General features: G+C 51.9%; 2 protein-coding genes and 1 long non-coding RNA gene across 3 annotated transcripts in view; 2 read left to right on the forward strand and 1 right to left on the reverse strand.

Moving 5' to 3' along the window:
* Window positions 1-1619: 1619 nt before the first annotated feature.
* On the reverse strand, window positions 1620-9570 carry LOC136716829 (homeobox protein SIX4). The gene is made up of 3 exons (XM_066694226.1): window positions 8608-9570; window positions 4841-5529; window positions 1620-3945 (listed from the first exon to the last, which is right to left on the reverse strand). Exons 1-3 carry the CDS (start codon window positions 9333-9335, stop codon window positions 3236-3238), a joined length of 2127 nt encoding a protein of 708 aa, XP_066550323.1. The 5' UTR covers window positions 9336-9570; the 3' UTR covers window positions 1620-3235.
* LOC136716830 (uncharacterized) lies at window positions 2654-6655 on the forward strand. Its single transcript, XR_010805152.1, has 2 exons — window positions 2654-2778; window positions 5955-6655. It is a non-coding gene; the product is annotated as an uncharacterized LOC136716830 (long non-coding RNA).
* A 775-nt stretch (window positions 9571-10345) lies between the features above and the next one.
* mnat1 (MNAT1 component of CDK activating kinase) overlaps window positions 10346-20897 on the forward strand; it is a 30421-nt gene continuing 19869 nt past the window's right edge. Inside the window, exons 1-6 of the mRNA XM_066694335.1 lie at window positions 10346-10565; window positions 14148-14300; window positions 15113-15186; window positions 15693-15796; window positions 16089-16229; window positions 16324-16452. Of these exons, the coding sequence (XP_066550432.1) occupies window positions 10477-10565; window positions 14148-14300; window positions 15113-15186; window positions 15693-15796; window positions 16089-16229; window positions 16324-16452 (690 nt within the window). The 5' untranslated portion in view covers window positions 10346-10476. The remainder of the gene's footprint in view (window positions 10566-14147; window positions 14301-15112; window positions 15187-15692; window positions 15797-16088; window positions 16230-16323; window positions 16453-20897) is intronic.

The following is a 20897-nucleotide window of genomic DNA, read 5'->3' on the forward strand; positions in this document are numbered from 1 at the left end:
TGTTGCAACGCATTAAATGTCAGCTTTGAAATTTTAAAAAGGCTAAAGGTCAGCTCTTTTAATAAGCCCTGTTCTGGGGGATCCTTTTTTACTGCCTGGCTGTTCGTGTTTTACTGTGCACCTTTTTAATTGGGTACAAAATGATACATCTGGAGTTCCAAATTGGAAGTTTGACTGCAGGTTAAGGTGCGTTCTGATATATATGTGTGGTGTGGATACACTGACCATGTTTTTCCTCACATATGAAACTGAAACTAAAAGACTGAAACAGCCTTTTGTTGTTCGTATATTTTGTTAATTACTTTTTTAATCATCTTAAAAACTCCAGGGAAACAGATACATACACGCACTGTTGAGGAATCAAAGGTAGAATGGATATGACCAGTATTTCGAGGAATAACCAGAAGAGAAATATATGTATTTGAATAGAAATAATACATGCAGGAGAATTGAACACTTGAAACACAAACTGTAAATTATGTAAGACCAGGAAAATGGCGGACGGACAGCTCTTGTGTGGCTGGATCCATTTGTGCGTTTGTCTTTCAGGCTCCATGCCGGCCATCTGCTCCGGCTGGTCTGAGGAAGGCAGGATCCTCTCCCTCCTCTTCCTCCTGCTGTCCTCTCTCCCCCCGCCCAGGTGTGTCCCCCGCCTGCACCCCCGCTGCGCAGACTCACCATGACAACAGACACAGGCCACACCTACTGCCATTTAATTTTGTATTTTCTTTAAACCTGCAGGAAGCTCTGTAACCCTGCATCCATGTCAGAAGGTCCATCTCCCCCTCCTGATCATCAACTCTATAGTGACCATATGACCTCTATAGTGGCCACAGAACTTGTCGCGAGGAGAGGAGAATAAACATGCACTTTTTCAAATGTACCGAGGGTAGAAGCAAAAAAGCCCTGGAAATCTGAGTGGAGACACTGTAAACGATGTAACAGGATCAGCCATTTCAAACATCTCCCCCCGAACGAACGTCATTAATTGTGGTTTCGCGAAGATAAAGTGGCTTGTCTTTTTTTTAGAGAGCTTTTTTTTTCCTCTTGGTCTCTCCATTTTCGCTGAAGCGTAGTTTCCTGCCTCTTTAATATTAAACAGGTGCCACCCGATACCTCGGAATCAGTTAATCCGATGCCCGTGGAGACGAGGTCACCTGTGCGCAGGTAACAATGGGCTCATTAGCTGCAGTTATTTATGCCTGGGAGCCGCTCGGTGAGGCGAGTCGCGGCCGCGGTGTGCGCCGGGGGTGACGGCTCAGCGGCAGGAATCCCCGTCTCCGCTCGGGCCTGCCAGCAAGCCAGCCAGCCAGCCCATGTGAATGAAATCTCCTTGTGAAGATGAGACACCCCCCAGTAGGCTTCTCAAAGACCCTCGGAGATCCTCCCGGCCTCTCGGTTTCGATCACTGAGACCGGAGGCCGGTGAGCCGTGACTCAGCACTTTGCCTATGTGTCCCTGAGCCCCGTGCGGTGGGAGGAGGTGAGGCTGGCAGATGTGAAGCCTTTTTCTTGGAAGATAATTCTGCCGATCAGGTGTCTGTACATGAATCTCTTATGCGCAGATTCACCCGACTGCCAGACCAGAGAGGGAGGAAAGAAGGGAAGGAGACGGCAGTGTAGCATATGTATAAATATAGAGTTTTAATGGGGTATAGTGTTTAGAAAAATAAGTTCACATCATTTCAGAATACAAACAAACAAAGACAATTCAAGCTTAAAAATCCTATTGTTATTATTATTATTATTATTATTATCCGTACATCGCTTGCCTTTGGTATGACCAATTGAGCACACAAAAGTGTCACATGCTTAGTGTTCCACACCCCCAAGATTGTACGATCTTCTGAAAAACAGACAGACAAGTATTTAAGGCACATATATCCAGGACGTACCGCCTCGGCTCACCATGCAAAGAGTAACAGAGATTTCCCTTCCCTGCAGAACACACACAAACGGACACGCACACCTGGCCTCTTATTTACATGTGCTTGTACTGGACTGTGTAGAAAACACAAATGAACAACTTGCTGAGACGTCAGCGGAAAAAAGATTTTAAAAATGGGGAGAATGCAGATCCGGTAGAGCAGTGATTATCCACCAGGGTGTCACGGCACATCGGCGCCACCGGACGTTTTGGACAATTAATTTCAAGTTTATGAAAGGGGAGAGGGGGCAGGTTGGGTTGGCGAAATTGTGAAGTGAATTATTTGTGCCTTGAGTCCTGAAGGTTTGGGAAACACTGTCATAGAGCAACTGCTGCCCAAACAAGCCGCTAAAGTCCACAGTCCACAGTCCTGCCAAGTTACATTCGAAGTGTGTGTGTGTGTGCACGTGTGTGCGCGCGTGGGGGGGTGCAGGTCAGCCAGGGACAGCTCTGCACATTTCAAAGGCACATTTAAGTGCTACAAATCTCTTTGTAGTCTCCTTTATAATGAAATAATTTCACGAGGTGCCCGAGCACCGTAGCAGTTGTGTTGTGAGTAACAGTCAGCGACTCCCACTGAACCCACGCCTGCAGCAAAGTATGAGTATGTAATGCTTGCATACAGGTCAGGGGGTCTCTTGGCAAATCGTTTTTCTATCGACACTGCAATGCTTGATGTAGTGCAGATTACATTTCACTACAATTACTTCCATCGTGTTTTGACAGGGATTCTTTGTGGATAAGCTCCTGCCCTGTTGTTTTTGGACACAGTCAGAGGACAGCAGCGGCCCATCCTGGCCCAGACCTAGCTGACAGCGCCAGTCTCACCGGGGCAGACATCTCCCACTGCAGGTACCCGCCAACGCCCGCTCTTCAGTAGGGTTTCAGTACAAACTCAGTGGGAAATAAACTGACTAACTCAATAGTGTTGAATAACCCCAGTCTGAATTTCATCCTTAAATTGGGTTACCAGTCAAATGATTTAATTTGAATTGGATGACATTTGTCTGTCTATTTCAATTCACACGCTGCCTGAATGTGTGTGGAAACCTGCGTGGAAACCTGTGGAAACTACTGCTACTACTGCGGTAAAAACAAGGTTAAAAGGTGGCTCTTCTGCTCGTGGCACGTCGGGCGGGCTTGTCCTCGTGGAGATCACAGTCCCCGGTCACAACGGTTTATACACAGTGGGATACACAGGCAAATAATTTAACACTTAAACAAAAATTTAACAAAAATAACAGACATAACCAAAATAAAAAAATACCACACTACCGGCGGCCTGTCCGCAGTGCCGAGATCACAGGGGCTAAAGGTCACTGATGTCCTCTTCCATCTGCACGGTCTGAAGTTTGGCCAGCTCCTTGTCCTCCCTGTCCATCTCTCCACACATCGCCCGCACCATGTCGCTGACCGGCTTGGCGTCCAGCAGCAGGGACCCGGCCTTACTGTCCACGATGGAGAGGAAGTTTCCCTTCAGGCTGGGTGCCAGCGGGTGGGGGGTGTGCTGGCCTCGGTAGTCAGAGATCACGCCGCCACCCCCACCCAGCCCCAGCGCGTGGTGGTGCGTCCCGGCAGTCTGTGTCCCAGGGGCGGCCGTCACCGTCAGCGTGGTGTAACTCACTCCGCCGGACGGCTCCGGCCCCGAGCAGCTCGCCGCGCTGACGGCGGTGGCCTGGCTGGAGGGCGGTGACGTGAGGCTAGCCGCAGTGACGGAGTTCAGGGGGTGCAGGGATCCGAGCACCGAGGAGGGGACGGAGTATGTGCTGCTGAGAGCCGAGCCCGGGAGCCCCTCGGGGCCCAGACTCAGCTGCCCGCTCTGGTCCAGGTGCATCCCGGAGGGGAAGGAGTAGCCCGTCTCTGCCGGCTCCTGCTTGATGGTGGTGGGTGGCGGGGCGCCGGACAGGGCATAGAGCACCGCGCTGGGCTGCAGGGGTGCCAGGACCAGCTTGTCGTGCGGAGAGAGGGAGGCGCTGGAGAAGGAGGGGTCCCCCTGGACGCTGTTCAGCAACACATTACCTGGAAGGACAAAGACAACACCGCTCAGCACAGGGCCGGACCGAGCCGGAACGCCACAGTTCGACGAGCCATACGCGTGTCCAGGTCGTTTAAAATGAGCCGTTTCAAGTTAGAAGAAAACAGCCTGTTGAAAATCACAAAAACAATACTTGTAGTTTGAGATTAGGCTTCAATATATACCACCTGAGGGGGTCACATGATCATCGTTGGCTTTGTCGTAATGTCTTTTTTTTCAACTAGAAACCAACCCTCAAATTTTTCAGCGATATTGAAAATCAAATGTATGAAACAGCTAAAGAAAAGAAGGGTTTTTGCTAAAGAGCCACGTTGTCAAATGAAAACTTCAATTTTGGTCCTTATGTGGCCCATACATTAGATCTTTAAAAAAGACAATTACCATCTGCATATAAGAAGTGAATAAGTATAACCTGGGCGGCGCTGCTACGTAGCTGGAAAACCTTGAGAGAGGCTCATCGTACGCTGGGGTCAGAGTGTGGGTGTGGTGGAGCTGTGGGAGGGTCCTCTGGGGTCCCCAACAACCTCAGCTTTGAATCCAGTCAACAGCTGGCCATTCATTTCAACATCCCTACTCTTGGACACTGCAGGAGCAATGCTTTCATTTGAATTTGCCCTTTCTAAAAATGAATTATAATTACAACAACCAAAAACAAATCGCCTGTATTAAGTGGGAGTGCAGCACTGAGTGAATCCTGCAAAGAGGAATTGCAAAACCAAAAACCAAAAAAAACAAAATCAGAATTGATATCTTTATTTGGATGTAAAACGTTTTCCCCAAACATTTCAGAGCCGGTGGCATGAACCAGGTTTCCCCTCTCGGTGGCGCGCTCCCTCGTCCCCTAGCTAGCTGTGGTTTAGGCAAGTGCAGACAACATACCATGGTGGGAGTGTACGGAGGAGACGGGGGGCATCTGTAGCGACGGCAACCCGTTTCCGTTGAGCGGAGGTCCATCGGTGTCAGCGGTGGGGATGTGGACCAGGCTGTACTGGCCGAGCTGCAGGGGGCCGGTGGAGGTGGTGAAGGTGACTACAGAGCTGCCGTCCTGAGAGGCCAGGGAGTGCACCCCCTCCATCTTCACCTCTCCGCCATTGGCGCCGTGGGGGAAGGGGGATCCGAGCGCGCTCACACTGTACGGCAGAGCAGAGCTCGGCACCGGTCCGTTCAGAACCTTAAAGTCCTTGTCCTCGTGTAGAACAGCGTCCCCATTGTTGCCCGCTAGCAGGCTGGTGGTGGGCCGGAGAGAGTTGAAGGCGATAGGCTGTCCGGACCCCAGGTTCAACCCGTTGAAGAGGATGTTGCCCGGAGCCTGGATGTAGGAGCTGCCGTTAAGGAAAACCGAAGAGTTCGCGGTCACCAGGTTGCCATTGAAGACCACGCTGCCGGCGGAGCTCGAAGACATCTCCGTGTCCCCGATCTGCTGGATGATCACGCTGTCCGCCGAGTTGGTCAGCCCCGGCGCGCCGTGTCCAGCCATGCTGTCCGAGGAGTTGGACAGCGGCCGCGGCGACAGGTCGTCCTGCCCCTTGCTGGACTCGTCCTCTGTGCTGTGGTTGCCGTCAGACTCACTGTGGGACACAAACATGAGACAGAGGGTCACTGGGGGTCGGAGCGGCAAGACATCGTCACAACTCCGCCCTGAACAGAGCGGTCATACTGCCACTGAGATAGGCATTCGAGACTTCTATACATATTTTATATTTTATATATTTTCTTATATATATTCTTTTTATATTTTGACTATTTACTTAGACCTCTTATAGACTTTCTCAAGATCTTATTAGCAGAGGTTCACCACTTTCATAAAAAGAAAAGATGATAATACATTTTAAGAGCAGTGACAAAGAAATTCAAGTTTTTAAAAATCGTTAAGCTGTTTTCAGAGTGATTGCTTTGAGATGACGAAGTTGCATCCTTGCTGTAAATGTGCAATGGATTTCTTTTTCGATGCCCAAAATTTAAAATCCTCAGAATCTCCAATTCTCATCCACAGGCTGGCAAAGGACACAGAAGATCTCCCTTCCCAGCCCAGCCTTCCACCTAAGCTCAGCCCGGCCGCCCCCCGCTCTTGCCCCGGGTGTCTGTGCAGTGGGGGTGGGGGCAGCAACTCAGCTCAGCCCTGCCTCCCCTCCCCGGACTCTGCTCTCCCAGGTCTGCATCTGGTTTTGGGTGTGAGAGGAGCTCAGTGTAAACAGTAGGGAGGAGACTCTGGGCCACACTGAGGTGGTATTTACCCTGCCCTAATCCCGGGGCTAAAGCAGCACACATGGAAGCGAGCCCTCCTGTTGCCTGGCAGTGGGAGGCTTTCCCTGCCCTCCGACTCCGGAGGTCCGCACTGTGGGCCACAGAGGGCCGGGCTGCTGGGAAACGGGACGCCGCGGGCTGAGCCGCCGCGGAGCATGAAAGTCGAAGTGATCCCACCCTGCTGTCGACAACTCAGAGAGAAACTGCCAGTCTGCTGGAGGTCTTACACCCACAAAACAAAGCAAACAAAAATGTGGGTTGATAATCTGCAAGCTAATTGCAATCCTTTATTAATTAATTGTGGCAGAACACTGTTAATAGGTCATACTATTGACAGCATTGCTAAACACTACAAGTATGTTTGCAACAGACTTTGCTGGGCATTTTCTTTTACATCTGAAATGTATTTGAATGAACATGATTAGAAAAGAATTAAACAGCTATACATGAGTGTGTGTTTATTTTAATTTTCTAAATGTTCAGCAGTCTAGATTCCCAGGGTCCCTCACTGCTGTGAACAGAAACAAAGAAAAACCCGTAACTATTCTTACAAAAACACCCTCGGATCTGCTTTAGTGTCTTTCCAAGACAAAGTAACGGACTGCAACGTTTCAGATGCCAACTTTTATTACAGTGCTGTTGCGTTATTTGTTTTACAATGACCTGCTCGCACCCGTGTCATCGCAGTTTATAGCAATTGCGTCTTGGAATTTGTTTTTTTTAACCCCTGGGAGTGTGAATTGGATTATAAACCTTTGCATTCCGGCAGAGATAATATTAGGCCGTGTCTCCGGTGAAGAGGGGACAGTGAGGCTTTCCACCACACCATTTGGTACAATAAATGGTGACAAATGTCCTGGCCGCCACATGCGGGCCCAAATGGTCAGACTGACCTCTGGGCTGAGAGACACGGAGAGACGCACTTCAGCTGTGCAACTTCGTTATAATAATAATTTCAGCAGTTTAACTCTATAACAGCAATCGCATTTAATGTCAAGTTTAACTGTATAGGTAAAATTATATTTGATATCAAATGCATGCGTTAATTACGCACTGATTTAAGAATACAATTAACAGTATGACCACAAAACTTTGCATAATAAGTACGTTGTATCGCTCTAAAGGGCAATGTGATACACACACACTCAAACAGTATGCCCTTGGCAGCACGCTGCACTTTTCTGTAGGGATTGAAACAGCTGCACCGCCGTCACTTTGAGGGGCTGATGAAGCGCCAGTACAAAGAGGCCCATTGACTCGCAGGCTCTGGCCGGTCGGCAGCCTTTTCTCGTTTAAAGGACACATCAGCGATACGCGCGGCTCGATCCTTGGCTCCCGCCGAAGTGCCTCATTTTTTAACACTGGCGGCGGCTCCTGCTTCCAGCCCAACATGAAACCAAGTCTCAGGGCTTCCTCTGCGACGAGGGGCTCCGTTGATGTGTGAGACGTTGTGTTTGATTACAAAAGCGCCCTTCAAGCCAAAAAGCCTTGGAGCAGTTTCTGACATCAGCCCTTGTTGGGAGGGGGAAACTGCAAGCTCAGTGTGCGGCGGAGGTCACCTCCACCAGGTGCGCAAGAGCGTCACTGAGCCCGACAGAGAGGAGAACAAAATGCGCAGAAACGCCGCCGGCCGCCTGCTCTCGGCGCGGACAGTGACTGAAGGGCCGGGGCTGGGTGCTTGACCACAGTGCATCGGAAAGACAAACACAATAGGGCACAGATGCAAAGCCCAATGCCAGCGGCACATCTGTGAACTCGTTTAACCCGCTAAAGCCAATCTAACTTTATACATTTCCCCAGGAAATCACACACAACTATGTCTGAATAACTAGTTATATTATCATAATGACTATTTAACTGTGCTTGTAGCTCTCCTATTAACGCAGTACTGTTACTACTAGGCTACTATACATGTATTAATAACAGTATAATTACAACACTAATAATAATAACAACACACACGAATTCTTATAAACATTATAATTAAAACCTAATGAATTGTTCGAATAGCACGCAGAAGTCGCACATGTGTCCCAGGAACACACTGCAGGCGGAAACCCGACCTGCTGGGGACAGCCTCACATTTCAAAACATGAGCAGCGCCTACCTGGCACGTTTTGTCCTGCTTTCTGAATTATCCCTGCAGATGATTAACGCTGTCAACACGCAATACAGACCCCCCCAGCCACCCACCCGCCGTCAGCCCAGCCGTCTGGGTGGCACAGAGGCCGTGTGTAACCCGAGGGGCAGACGGTGATGCCAGGTGAGGAACTGGTCATGCAACCCACTACCGGAGCACTGGACAGCACCAGCTGCCTTTCTGATGAAAATGTGCCGTTTCATGCGCTCCTGTCGGTCCTCCATCTCAGAGACTCATTGTGAAAAAGTTAGCCAGCGCTCACCTCTTGCTCTGCGCCTCGGACGGGTTCCTGTCCCGCTGCCTCCGGTTCTTAAACCAGTTGCTGACCTGGGTCAGGGACAGCCCTGTGATTTTGGCCAGGTTCCTCTTCTCGGCCGGGGAGGGGTAGCGGTTGTGCTTGTACAGATCCTTGAGCGCGTTGCGGGACCTCTCCTTGAAGCAGTACACCGTCTCCTCCCCGTCCCAGATGGTCCTGGGCAGGGGGTACTTCCTCCGCAGCCGGTACTTGTCCACGGCGCCCAGCGGCCGCCCCCTCGCCTTCTCCGCCTCGGTGTAGCGGGCTTTGTACCACAGGTCCTGCAGGGAGGCGTGGTGGCTCGGGCTGAAGCTGTGGCTCTCCAGGATGCTGTACAGCTCCTGGTAGCGCGCCTGGTGGAAGGCGACCAGCGCTTGGGCTTTCAGGATGCTTTCGTTGCCACGTAAGAGGTCGCTCTGAGGCAAGGACCACAAAAACCTGGCCAGCCGGTCCACGTTGCCCCCCTGCTGCAGAGCCTCGCACACACAGGCGACCTGCCCCGGGGAGAAAGCCAGGGAGGAGGTGGCGCTCAGCAGAAGTTCGCCGTGGAGCTCGTCTTCTCCTGCCGCTGAAGTTGCGTGCGCCATGGGCACCTCCGCAGAGTCCAGCGCCGGCAGCTCCCGTCTCTCCGCTCTCACATCTTCCTTCTTGATCTCCGGGGCACTTCTGACTTCGCTCGGGGAGGAAGAAGACATGTTTTCTGAGCTTCCTGGTAGGTCACTCCTCCTGGTTGCGGCAGGGCTCAGCCGATCAGGTTTCCGCTCGCCATGCACACACTATCAGGTATCTGGCGGCGGCTGTAAGTGGATAGGGCTCCCTCTGTCTCTCTCCGCTCCTCTCTCCGGCGTGACTCCGCTCCGCGCACTGTGGCAGAAGGGGGTCGCTCTCCCATTCGCCGCCCGGCGCTCTGCGGGGAGGAGCGAGCGCAATCCGCAGACGCATGTTTGCACAGGAGCTGCCAATCAAACCTGCCGCACGATGCGCTTACCTGGACAAGGTGAGCGGCGGCTGTGCGGAGAAACTCCCCCCGCGGCGGGCAGCTGCAGTGCCAGAAATGCGCGTCTGCTGTGCAAAGACACCCGGCGCAGACTGACATACACTTGATTAAGTCGGCTTGATTAAGTCATTAAAACTGCACACATGCAATTATACGCACTTATGTATGTGCAACATGGAGTCAGTGTGTGAACAATTACACACCACAATCCCAGGACACGGGGAGCTGCAAATACCGTAAAGCGTTTGTACTTTTTGTAATGATGAACTGCAATAAAATATTAGCCTTGACATTAAACCTCCAGCAATTATTTTTTAACCTCTAATATTTTAACCCCTGTATTGTGTTTGCAGAAACTCAGCCACAGAAAGTAACACCTTGCACAATTTTAAATGTGGATGTGTAAAATTAATATTTGTTATGATAATAAAAATTATAATAATAAAAATGTTATTATTGTTATTTTTATTAATTACAACAATATTAATATTAATAATAGTATTACAGCATTTATTTTAGCTCATAATTTCTAGTCCTAGGTACAGACGAAAGTTAATTTTAGTTTAATGCAATGCGTTTATATAAACTATTTTCTCCGAGATAAGCATTCATGTTTAACGGGTTTGTTGTGAGTGACAGTGATCCAGTGAAGACGGTGTTTAAGCGCCGCTGTCTTATACGGAGCTGAGCGTCGGACCGGAACCAAAGTGCACCGACTCGGGTTCCCGCCCGGGACACAATCGGCGAGGCGCCGCGCTGGGCTGCTTGTTTTGATGCGGCGGCTGGAGTCTCGCTAGTTTAGTTTGTGGAAGAAACAACAGCCCGACCCCCCAGTGATCATGGAGGACCAGGGCTGCCCGCGATGCAAAACCACCAAATACAGGAACCCGTCGCTCAAGCTGATGGTGAACGTGTGCGGCCACACGCTGTGAGTGTCCGGGTCCGAGGGGCCGCGGGTCAGGGGTCAGCGCTGGGGTTAACACTGGACACAGCGGGGTCTATACAGAGATGGGTGTTTATTATATTATTGTGATCGTTGTATAGGCTGATTGATATGCAATTAATCTCAGAACAGGCTCCTGTTTTCTGCCCTATCGACTTCTTTCTGCTACGTCTCTAGGCTCTTCCTTTCTTCTTCTTGCTGTTATATAATATAGTGTAGTGTTGCTTCTCGACTTTATTAATAATAATAATAATAATAATAATAATATCATTGTCCTAGAGCAGGGGATCTCAGCCCTGGTCCTGGTTGCTTCCAACCGAGCTCTCAATTACTTAATTGAACCCTTAATTGAATTACTCTGCTTATATATTATTATTTTTAATTGTATAATCAAAGAGTTGGTTCTTTAATACGTTCTTTAAACAATTATATACTTAACTTAAACCCCTACTGTTTAATAATGAAAGGCTCTGATTTAGGAAATTATTAGTTCAATTAAGTAATTGAGAGCTGGGTTGGAACAGAAACAGGAGCAGGGCTGGGAGCCACTGTGAGACTTCGCATCATGGTAAAAACACAGTACAGTGTGGTGTGTTGTATCATGGTAAAAACACAGTACAGTGTGGTGTGTTGTATCATGGTAAAAACACAGTACAGTGTGGTGTGTTGTATCATGGTAAAAACACAGTACAGTGTGGTGTGTTGTATCATGGTAAAAACACAGTACAGTGTGGTGTGTTGTATCATGGTAAAAACACAGTACAGTGTGGTGTGTTGTATCATGGTAAAAACATGGTAGAGTGTAGCCAGGTGTACTGTGGGTAAAGACACGGTAGAGTGTAATCTAGAGTAGGAATTCTCTGCTTCTGCAGTAACCAGCACAATTTATACCGACATTAAAGTAACTGCAAAAAACAACAATCTGAAAGGTCACAAATGGTCACAGACAAGTGGGTCTGGGCTGTGTGACCTGCTGTCTGTGATATAGTCTACACGAGCCAGTCTGTGCCGGAGTCTCGCCTCACAGCAGAGCTCTGATGCCCCCCCACCACTGAGATCCGCCCGTCTGCCAGGGGAGAGAGAGGTGGCAGTGTAGTCTTTAATCCCATTCACACTGCTTTTATTTATAAAATCTGTCCGTCTCTCCCTCTGTCTGTCTGTCTGTCTACGAGCCGCACGGTGTTGTGTGGGGGGGGGGGGGGCGAGGCAGTGGCAGACAGCTGCTGGTCTTTCTGAAGCAGTTCCAATCTGCCCGGCGCTGTGGAATGGCCCGCGTCTAAAATTAAACCCCGGGCACATTTATTTTCACATCGGTAACGGCCTGCTTTTTCATTACCTACGCACGATTACGCAGTCAGATGTCCTTTGGCATTTGGAGGCCGGCCGCGGGGCCCTCAGTGGGCAGGTAGGGCCGTGGCGCTGGCAGGCGTTTCCAGTTCCCAGCACGTCTGCAGACAGTTGCCACACGGGTTCACTCGGTGGGGCACTGGATCGGTTCTGTATTTTGAATACCGTTCACCTAGGCTCTCGAGTTCTCCGAAACGAAATCCCTCGGGACAAAACAGAACACAACCAAACAAAACCGCACTGGAGTTGGAACTGTACAGATTTGTTTTCCTCGACGTTGTCGATGCCCCCCAGATCAGGCCAGGCCCCGTCAGATCAGGACAGCAGCCCCCGATTCCTCGTCACAGTCAGGTGTCCGTCAGGGACACAGACACTGGAGCTGCAGGTTTCGTGGGGGTTGTTTTGTAGAATCTATAATGTTTAAACAGACACATTTATTCTATTATAAATATAGCGGCGAATACTGCATCCTGCTCTGCCCCCCGACTTCTGATGTGTGTGGGTGCAGCGTCAGGTCAGAGAGGGGAGCGTCCGGGGGGAGGGGTCTGCCACTTTTCTCAGCTTGGTCCGAAAGGCGCGGGTCTGCAGGTCTGCAGGTCTGCAACGTTTCCTTGACCTGCACTTTTCCTGTTTACTAAGCAAGTCGCTCTCTGCCAGTATCTCTCCTCCATCCTGCTGTGATCTGCAGATCGCTCGGATAAGAGCAGCGTGGGGGGGGGAGCACAAGCCAGGCTGAAAGATAAGTAGATTACCTGTGTGCTGGAGCCCTGGGAAAGGCCTGGGGGCGGGGTGGGGGGGAGCACCAAGGGTTGCCACTTCTCTGTTGGCTCGAGAGTTTCAGTCAGTGTTTCGGTTCGTGTGTTTTCGAAGTTCTCGCCTCCTCCCGGTGTCGACCCCCACAGTTGTGCGTCCACTACCCCCCCCTCCGTGGTCACCCTGGAGGGGCTTCTGCTGGGGTAGAGTGCCCAGCCCGCTTGGATGAATGGCAGCATTGTTGTCCCGCCGGAGCTGCCGACCCGTCCATATGTGCGTCTCGGGCCCATGTGTCTCCTATAGCCCCCAGGGGAACATCTGCCCCCTGAAGAATGAGGCTTTGAGCCCGAGCGTGGGGCGGAGCTGGGGAGGGCTTTGATTCCAGGTACACATCAGAGCTGGATCTTTAATTGGGAAGAACATGGGGTCCTGGAGACATAAAACTAGAGAAGAACTTGAAGGAAAAAGCTGTCCCATTACGTTTAACGCTGCAAATCTGTCCTGCTTATCGATTTGCCCCAATGCGGAATGGCTTGACTAAGTGGTTTCTGCCCGGCTCGTTTGCTCCCCCGGCGCTGGCTGACTTTAAGTATGACGGACATGCTTTTCCATTGTTTTGAGCTGAGCCAGTTTGCGGTTGATTGATGTCACGTGCTAGTGGTGCTCGTTAAGGTGTGACCTGTTGCCACAGAAACATAAAACAGGAGGTATTACCTGCAGGTATCTGGGAGGTGTGTGTGTGTGTGTGTGTGTGTGTGTCTGTGTGTGTGTGTGTGTGTTGCAGTCGAGCCTTCCTCAAGTTTGGCAGTGCGTGTGTGTCATGAGTCGGAGCCATTGTGTCTGTGTGTTTGTGTGTGTGTCTGCTGTCAGGAAATGCTGAGATTTTTAATCCTGGCGATCCACGTCGATGGTATGCAGCATGGGAACCGCCGTATTTTCAGGAACGTTGTTTTGATCACAATCACAGTCGCGCTTCCTTCAACATAAACACATACTCCCTGTCGAGCGTGAATGAGGTGTGCGTTAGCTGACTGGCCTCCCCCAAAGATCACTCTTCGATTTCTCGCCAGTTACCCATCTGCCACCACATCTGGGAGGGTTATTGGTAGATCCGTTCTTTTGCCACCATCTATTGTGTGTTTGCAACTTTCCCTGAATGCGCTGAGCTTTGTGAGTGTGTCCCGTGTTCATGTGGCCAGTGTGTCTCGCCAAGCAAGCCTCGCCAACAAGGTTTCTGTTGCGTGTGTGTGTACATGAGTGTATGCGTGTGTGTACCTCCTCTCCAGTTGTGATCATGGCGTGTCTGTCTGTCTCTTTTCTCAATGTTTCCCATCTCTTTCGCTGTCTCCTCTGTACGTCTCTCTCTCTCTCTCTCTCTCTCTCTCTCTCTCTCTCTCTCTGTTTCTCCTCTCCAGCCATGTCACCCTGTGTGTGTGTGTGTGTGTGTGTGTGTGCGTCTCCCCTCAGGTGTGAGAGCTGCGTGGAGATGCTGTTTGTCCGCGGCTCTGGCAACTGCCAGGAGTGCGACACGCCGCTCAGGAAGAGCAACTTCCGGGTGCAGCTGTTCGAGGACCCGGCCGTCGACAAGGAGGTGGAGATAAGGAAGAAGGTGCTGAAAATGTAAGCTGTGCTATCAGGCCATGGGGAACAGGAGGAGGAGGAGGTGTGGAGGGGTTGTCTCGGTCCTCTCTGTGTGCGCCTCCCTGCTATTAAAGCCTCCTTGGAAGCTGCTTTTGTCCTGCTAATATAAATGTTTGTTTTGTATACAAAGCTTCCCCTCCCCTCCCTTCCCCTCCTCTCTCTCCTCTCCTCTCTCTCGGCTCAGACGCTCAGAGACAGAGCGTGATAGATGCAGAGAGAGTCGGCCTCCATTATCCCCCCTCTCTTGCTCTGTGCCTCCTCTTCAGCTTCACTCCCTGTGTCCACGTTTCTCTCTCTCTCTCTCTCTGGAGCGCTTACAGAACCCATTTTTCTCTTTTAATCTTTGTTTAATTGAACCCACATTCTCTTTTTTTTTTTTTGTTTGTTCTGTTTTCATTTTGTTATTGTTGGTTTTGGGACACTTCTCCTCATCCCTGTTGATGTCATTGTTAGTGTGTGTGTTTGTTTTCATGTCATCCGGAAACTGTATTTTATTTATCTACTCTTGTTCTGTTTTGTCTGCTCGGCCCCGGCGTTGTGAAACCGGCGTGTCTCTCGCGTCTCGCCCTGAAAAACGTCCGCTTTCGTTACGGCGGCGGAGACGCTGCAGTCTGATTTTCTCAGGGGGGTGTTCTGTGGGAAAACGGGGTCTGCCACACAGTAGAAAAAGAACCGGTACCCCCTTCGAAACCAGCCTCGATAACCCCTCACTTCCCACAATCCCATGCTCCTCTGAAAGACAATGCTCTTAAAGTCACCGCTGTTAACAGAGACCCATCATTGTGTTTCAGCTACAATAAGAGGGAGCGCGACTTTCCCAGCCTGCGCGAGTACAACGACTACCTGGAGCTGGTGGAGGAGATCAGTAAGACTCTTTATTGTGTGTGTGCGTGTGTGTGCAGGCTGCCCAGCTCCCTAGCACGTCTAGGCATTGAAGAGGCCTACAGTTCAGGTCTGAACCTCTGGCCCAGGTGTCTCACACTGTTGAGAAAGGCATAGGTTTATGTTTTTGAGTCGCAAAGTTGTGCAACCGAGTTTTGACCTCCTCTTCAAGCCAATGCAACGTTTTGCTTCTGATATCTGCCCCTTTATTTTTGTGTTGTTGTTATTATGTTGATCTAAGCTGACCTCGTCCCCCGACTCGGCTGAGCCTCGTCCTGACTCTCTTGTGTACTCAGCTGTGATTGTCAATACGCCTGGTGAAAAGTAACGTTTGATACCTGAAAGAGAGGGGGAGAGGGGGGGGAAGACACCTGACTGATTGATGCAGACAAAGGCCTCCGCTTCAACACGGGCGGGCCGTGTTTTGATCTGCCTTTGTGCCGCGGTTCCCGACTCTGACAACGGCGCGGCTTCTTTCCCCCCCCGCAGTCTACAACCTGACGAACAATGTGGATGTGGAGAACACAAAGCAGGCCATGGAACAGTACCAGAGGGAGAACAAAGACGTGATTCAAAGGAACAAGGTCAAACTGGTCAGTGCCCGTTTCCTCTCGCAGGATGTGTACTGTAGTCCTCTTATTTGCAACTATGCAAGGGTCCGGGTTGTTTTGGGGCGGGGGTCTGTAAGTGAGCCAACCAGAAATGCAGTTCCCATCCGCTGGAGTCATTAGCTAGGCATAAGAAACGCCAATCTGTTGCCTGTTTGCTGACTCCAAGGCTCTGGCGTCTTCTCACCTGGTTACTGACTCCAGTGGTCCAGTGCTGCCTGTCTGTTGTTACAGTATTGTTCTGATGTCCCTCTCTCCCTCTCTCTGCCGCTGACAGACCCGGGAGCAGGAGGAGTTGGAGGAGCTGCTGTTGTTGGAGCAGCAGGAGAACGAGCAGCGGCGGCTGGAGCAGCTGCAGGAGGAGCAGCGGCAACTCCTGGCCAAGAAGAAGAGCAAGCAGGCGCTGCTGGACCAGCTGGTGAGCTCTCCTCTCGCTCTCTCTCTCCTCTCTGTGGGTGTGTGTGTGTTTGACTGACCATGTCTGTTGGTGTGTGTGTGTGTGTCTGTTGCAGGAGAGCTCCAAGCTGCCGGCCTCCCTTCTCCTGGCCCAGCACAAGGACCGAGCCGCCCAGCTGGAGGTGCAACTGGAGAAACAGCGGCAAATAGTCAAGCCCACCACCTTCTCCACCGGCATCATCATGGTGAGCACTCGGGGGGGGCGGGGTTTAGGGGCAAATGTGCCAGAAGGGGGCGGTTTTACGCAACATCCTTCTCAAATGCTACCCTGGTGAGGAGGGGTCTAACGGAAGGGGGCGGACTGGACTATCACTGCGTTCCCACGCGTGTAAACGGAGCGTTCGGAATCAACATTCCAACTCCTAAGGTTCCGAACACTCAACGTTCCGAATCTAGGCGCCCTGTTCAGTACACCGGTCCGATGTCTGTCGCCTGGCTGGCTGATCCGCTCTCCCGCTGCACCTCTCAGCAGCTCCGAGATGCTATCAGCGCGGGTGACAGGGAGGCTGATGAACGACTCGGGGGGGGGAGCCTCTCTCTGCCCCCGGCGCTTATTTTCTTAAATTGATTTATATTGTTGTGTTAAGCGCGGAGGTGTCGGTGCCTCAGGCCGGCTCTGTAGGGCAGGCCTCTCCGCCGCCTGTGCAGTGTGGGGCCACGGCGAGCAACGTGGGTGGGGGAGGCGGGAGACTCCTGTTCTGCTGGAAGCCTTTGGTTTTGGCCGGGTTTTTAAACAAATTAATTTGCATATCGACGAGCGTTCCTGCTGGTAATTCGTACAAAAACGGGGCCGTGCTTCCTGAAATTGTGCAACGACCAACCTCCCCCACCTCAAAAACAAAAAGAAATCCCCCTCCCACGACTGCCACTCCCGTGCAAATCTTAGTGTTTAGGTTATCCGCTCTGTGCCTCCAGTTTTTCTGTTAGTTCTCTCTTTCTCACATCGGAGTCGTTCTGTTTTTCACAGAAGAATTCCCCCCCCCCACCTTCCTTCTGGTTAATGCATTTTTCTTCTGGCGTGCCGAGGCACTTTGGAGCCGAAGCCTCCTGCCTGGTTGCGCTTCCCCCCTGAGCTTTGACTCGGTTACGGGATGCTTGTTTCTTTTATTATGATTTCATTAGAGTGTTCCGGCATGTCCCCCCCCTCCTGCGGCACAGTAACCGTGTGAGGACAGGTACCTGCCTGCGCACTCGTCTATTAATAGTTATGGATGAGTGGCTCTGTCTCGGGAGGGTGATAGATTGCTCCCCGCCGCGCCGGAGTGTTTATTCAAGGAAATGCCCGAGTCGGTGCGAAGCGGAGCCGAGAATGTATTGATTTAATTAGCGACGGCCACCGCCCCTCCGCCTCCGGCACCCCCCAGCCTTCCCCAACGGGTTGGGGTGGGGGCACAAAAATGTAAAAAAGACAACGAACAAATCAAAACACAAATTATTATTCATGTTTAAGTCGCTTTTCTCGCCTGTGGAAGAAATGCAAAACGGCCAGTGGGGCTGTGAGAGAGGCAGCAGGCAGGACTGGGGACACGTCTCGCTCTCGGGGGACGGTGTCCCGCCGTGGGGACGGTCGCTTGCCGATCCACGTGGCGCTGGGGCAAGCGCCCGTCCCCATGATCGAATGATGGAACGCTCACATCGCCCGAAGCCGAGTCGTTGCCGGGCAAGGTGAATACATAAGTCAATAAAGAGGAATAAGTACATACATGAAGTGCGCTCAGGTGTGTAAGAGTGCTGACGAATGGAAGCAATGTGTGGATCTCCCGCCTCGATTCAGCGCCACCAAGAGCTGGAAGGACAGGCCGGCCTGGTCCCAGTTGTCAATCGCTCTCTTCCTGGAGGCATGAAAAGTGGGGCCATTGTCTTGTCAGAGAAGTATTTGTAAATTATTCTGAGGTTACAAAGTCACGCTGCTGCTTGTGGCGTTTTGTGGTACGAGACGACGCTCCTGGTCTTGAAAACCGCCTGTGCTTTATTGGTGGCACCATGAGTGATTGAGCTGTGTGTGTCTGTGTGAGGGACCATATGGAGGGACAGAGCGAGGGAGAGGGATGGAGTGAGAGAGAGGGAGAGGGATGGAGCGAGGGATGGAGCGAGAGAAAGGGAGAGGGACGGAGCGAGGGAGAGGGACGGAGCGAGGGAGAGGGACGGAGCGAGGGAGAGGGACAGAGTGAGGGGGAGAGGGACAGACCGAGAGATGGGGGGGAGGGAGAGGCAGGTGCGGAGGCCTCCTGTAATCTGGGGGAATGAGTCTGGTCTTGTCTGAGGAAGCTGAGCTCCAGTAATCCTTCACTTTGTCGTACTTCTCATTTTAAAGCACACCTTTGCCCCCAGGCTCCCTCCCTCTCTCTCTCTCGCTCTCTGTGTCTGTGCAGACCTGGCCTGGGAGGACTCTCTCCACCTTTTGCCCGGCATTTCAGCACCAGTTTAAATGTACCAACCCCTTGTGGATACCGGCCCACTCGGTGCTGCTGGGCCGACACTTCTGACGGAGAGAGAAACGACATGAAGGTGACCTTTCTTTCTGCCCGGCGGTGTCGGCTCTGAGATGTCAGTTCGGGGAAGAGTTCGAACATGCGTGTTGACATGTAAACATACTCAAACGGCAGCCTGTGTGAGCCAGACGCTGTTTGGGCTGCCGTGCCGTGGCTGCAGCTCTGTGGTTGGTGCTGTTTAACGGTCGTGTTGGTCCCCCGGGATCTCTACCCCAGGTTCCCCAGATTGGACCTGCTTAGATAGGGTGTGAAGGTGGAGGGGGAAAGTTCTGTAGGGTCTGTGGCCGGGAGAGGGAAGGACAGAGAAACGGAGGACTAGACGGTGAAAGACAGACAGAGAGAGAGAGAGAGAGAGAGAGAGAGAGAGAGATAGAGAGTTGGCGTGTCTGCACGGTTTCTTTTCCTGGATCCGAGTGTGTAGCCAGAGAGGGGGAGGGGACGGGGGAGGGGTTAGTGCTGCTTACCAAACAGAACAGGTTCAGCCGGTCTGATGGGATCTAGCCCACAGCCTGCCTGTGTGGAGGTCAGCGTGAAGGTCAGCGCGCTGTGGGCCTGCGCAGACACGTCGCCAGTACAGATGTGGGGTGGGGGGTGGGGAAGCTAACCCCTGACGGACTGCGACCCTGTCTCTGCGGTCCCGCCGAGGGGGACGGGGACAGGGGAGACGCGGACAGATAATGCCGTTGCTCAGTGAATGCACTCGGCTTTTACTGTGGTTTGGTGGCGTTTTGATTCCTGTCGTTTGCCGCACCTCGATTGAGTTTCTCCCGAGCTGCGTCTGTGATCGTTTATCTGCAAGAGTTCTATCATAAGAGAGATGCTCATATGTTAATTACATTCTCCGTTACGATACATATCTTGCATTTGAACTGTAACGCACTGTTCTGTGTCTCTTCCGAGGAACGGCCCTATCTGCGTCAGTGATCTGAGTCCAGATAGCAGCCGTGTCCGTCATCCAGGTTTAATCAGAGAGACGGGGGGCTCGCGTCGGGGTGCGGGAGAGAGGGGTCGCAGACGCGTATCGCGAGAGGCATTTGTTCCTGTGTCGGTTTGCCTGTTTATGTCCTTGTTCACTTTCTGAAGTCTTTCACCTGGAGAATTCTTCCCGCTGAAGAGATTAATTATGTTCACCTTGGTGCAGAATATGCAGAGAGCAGGATGTCTCTCCTCTCTTCCTGTCTCTCTCTCTCTCGCTCTCTCTGTGTCTGTGTGTCTTTCTCTCCCTGTCTCCCTGTCGCTCTCCCTGTGTCTGTTTCTCTCTCTCCCTGTCTCTTCAGGTCTCTCTCTCTGTGTCCCTCTCTCTCCCTGTCTCTATCTCTCTCTCTCTTTCTCTCCCTCTCTCTCCCTGTCTCTATCTCTCTCTCTCTTTCTCTCCCTGTCTCTCCCGGTCTCTCTCTCTCTCTCTCCCCATGTCTGTCTCTCAGTCTCTTCCCTGCACAAGGGGCATCTTGTCTGGGGCAGCACTGTCACACAGAGGGCCTGAAATTTCTTGGCTCCAGCAGGGCGAGAGAGCGGCCCAGAGGGGGAGGGTGCAGCTCTGCACAGGAGGCGAGGGCGCTGGGGGGGAGGGAGGTCAGTGTGGAGGTCGGAGGGGCGGAGGCGGAGGAGCTCCCTGATTGGCACCAGCATGTGTGAGTGCGGTTGTGCCCGCGCCCTCCCGCTCTGCCTCCGTTTAACGGCGGGGGGGGCCAGGGTCTGTCAGAGCAGCTGCAGCCCTTCCAGGAGGGCTAAATTTAACACGCGTGGCAGGGGGGCTGGGGGCTGGGGGTTGGGGGGGCACGGACACTCACTGCTTGTGTTCGTCTTTACTCTGGCATTGGAGGGCCACATGTCTGTCGGCTGCGGGGTGGGGGTCTCTCGTGGGTTACCCGTTCCTAGTGGATCTCCCTCGGCGCCTCCGTTCGGTGTGGTTTCGTCAATTAGGCAGATCTGACGTCGTCTCAGGTCTCTGGCGCTTGCCGGCTTGGGAGGTTATTTTCATTCAAGGTGCTGCTGTCTCATAAAATAATTTGCAGCCTTGAAGAGAGCACTTAGATGTTGCGTCAATTCGTTTATTTTCCATCAAGTAATTGGGAGCTTCAGTTGGGGATTTACAGAAAGTCACGCTGTAGGATCTGCGCTCCAGCGTCTCGGTGACA

This window comes from Amia ocellicauda, chromosome 21, assembly GCF_036373705.1.
Source record: "Amia ocellicauda isolate fAmiCal2 chromosome 21, fAmiCal2.hap1, whole genome shotgun sequence".
Taxonomy (NCBI): Eukaryota; Metazoa; Chordata; class Actinopteri; order Amiiformes; family Amiidae; genus Amia; species Amia ocellicauda.

What these genes read in the sequence shown, in the direction of transcription:
- LOC136716829 (XM_066694226.1), bottom strand. Translation starts at nt 9,335, where the DNA reads ATGTCTTCTTCCTCCCCGAGCGAAGTCAGAAGTGCCCCGGAGATCAAG. An exon ending in TCCGAGGCGCAGAGCAAGAG is followed by an intron (nt 5,530 to 8,607) that starts GTGAGCGCTGGC and finishes TGTGTCCCACAG; the next exon opens with TGAGTCTGACGGCAACCACA. An exon ending in CTCCGTACACTCCCACCATG is followed by an intron (nt 3,946 to 4,840) that starts GTATGTTGTCTG and finishes TTGTCCTTCCAG; the next exon opens with GTAATGTGTTGCTGAACAGC.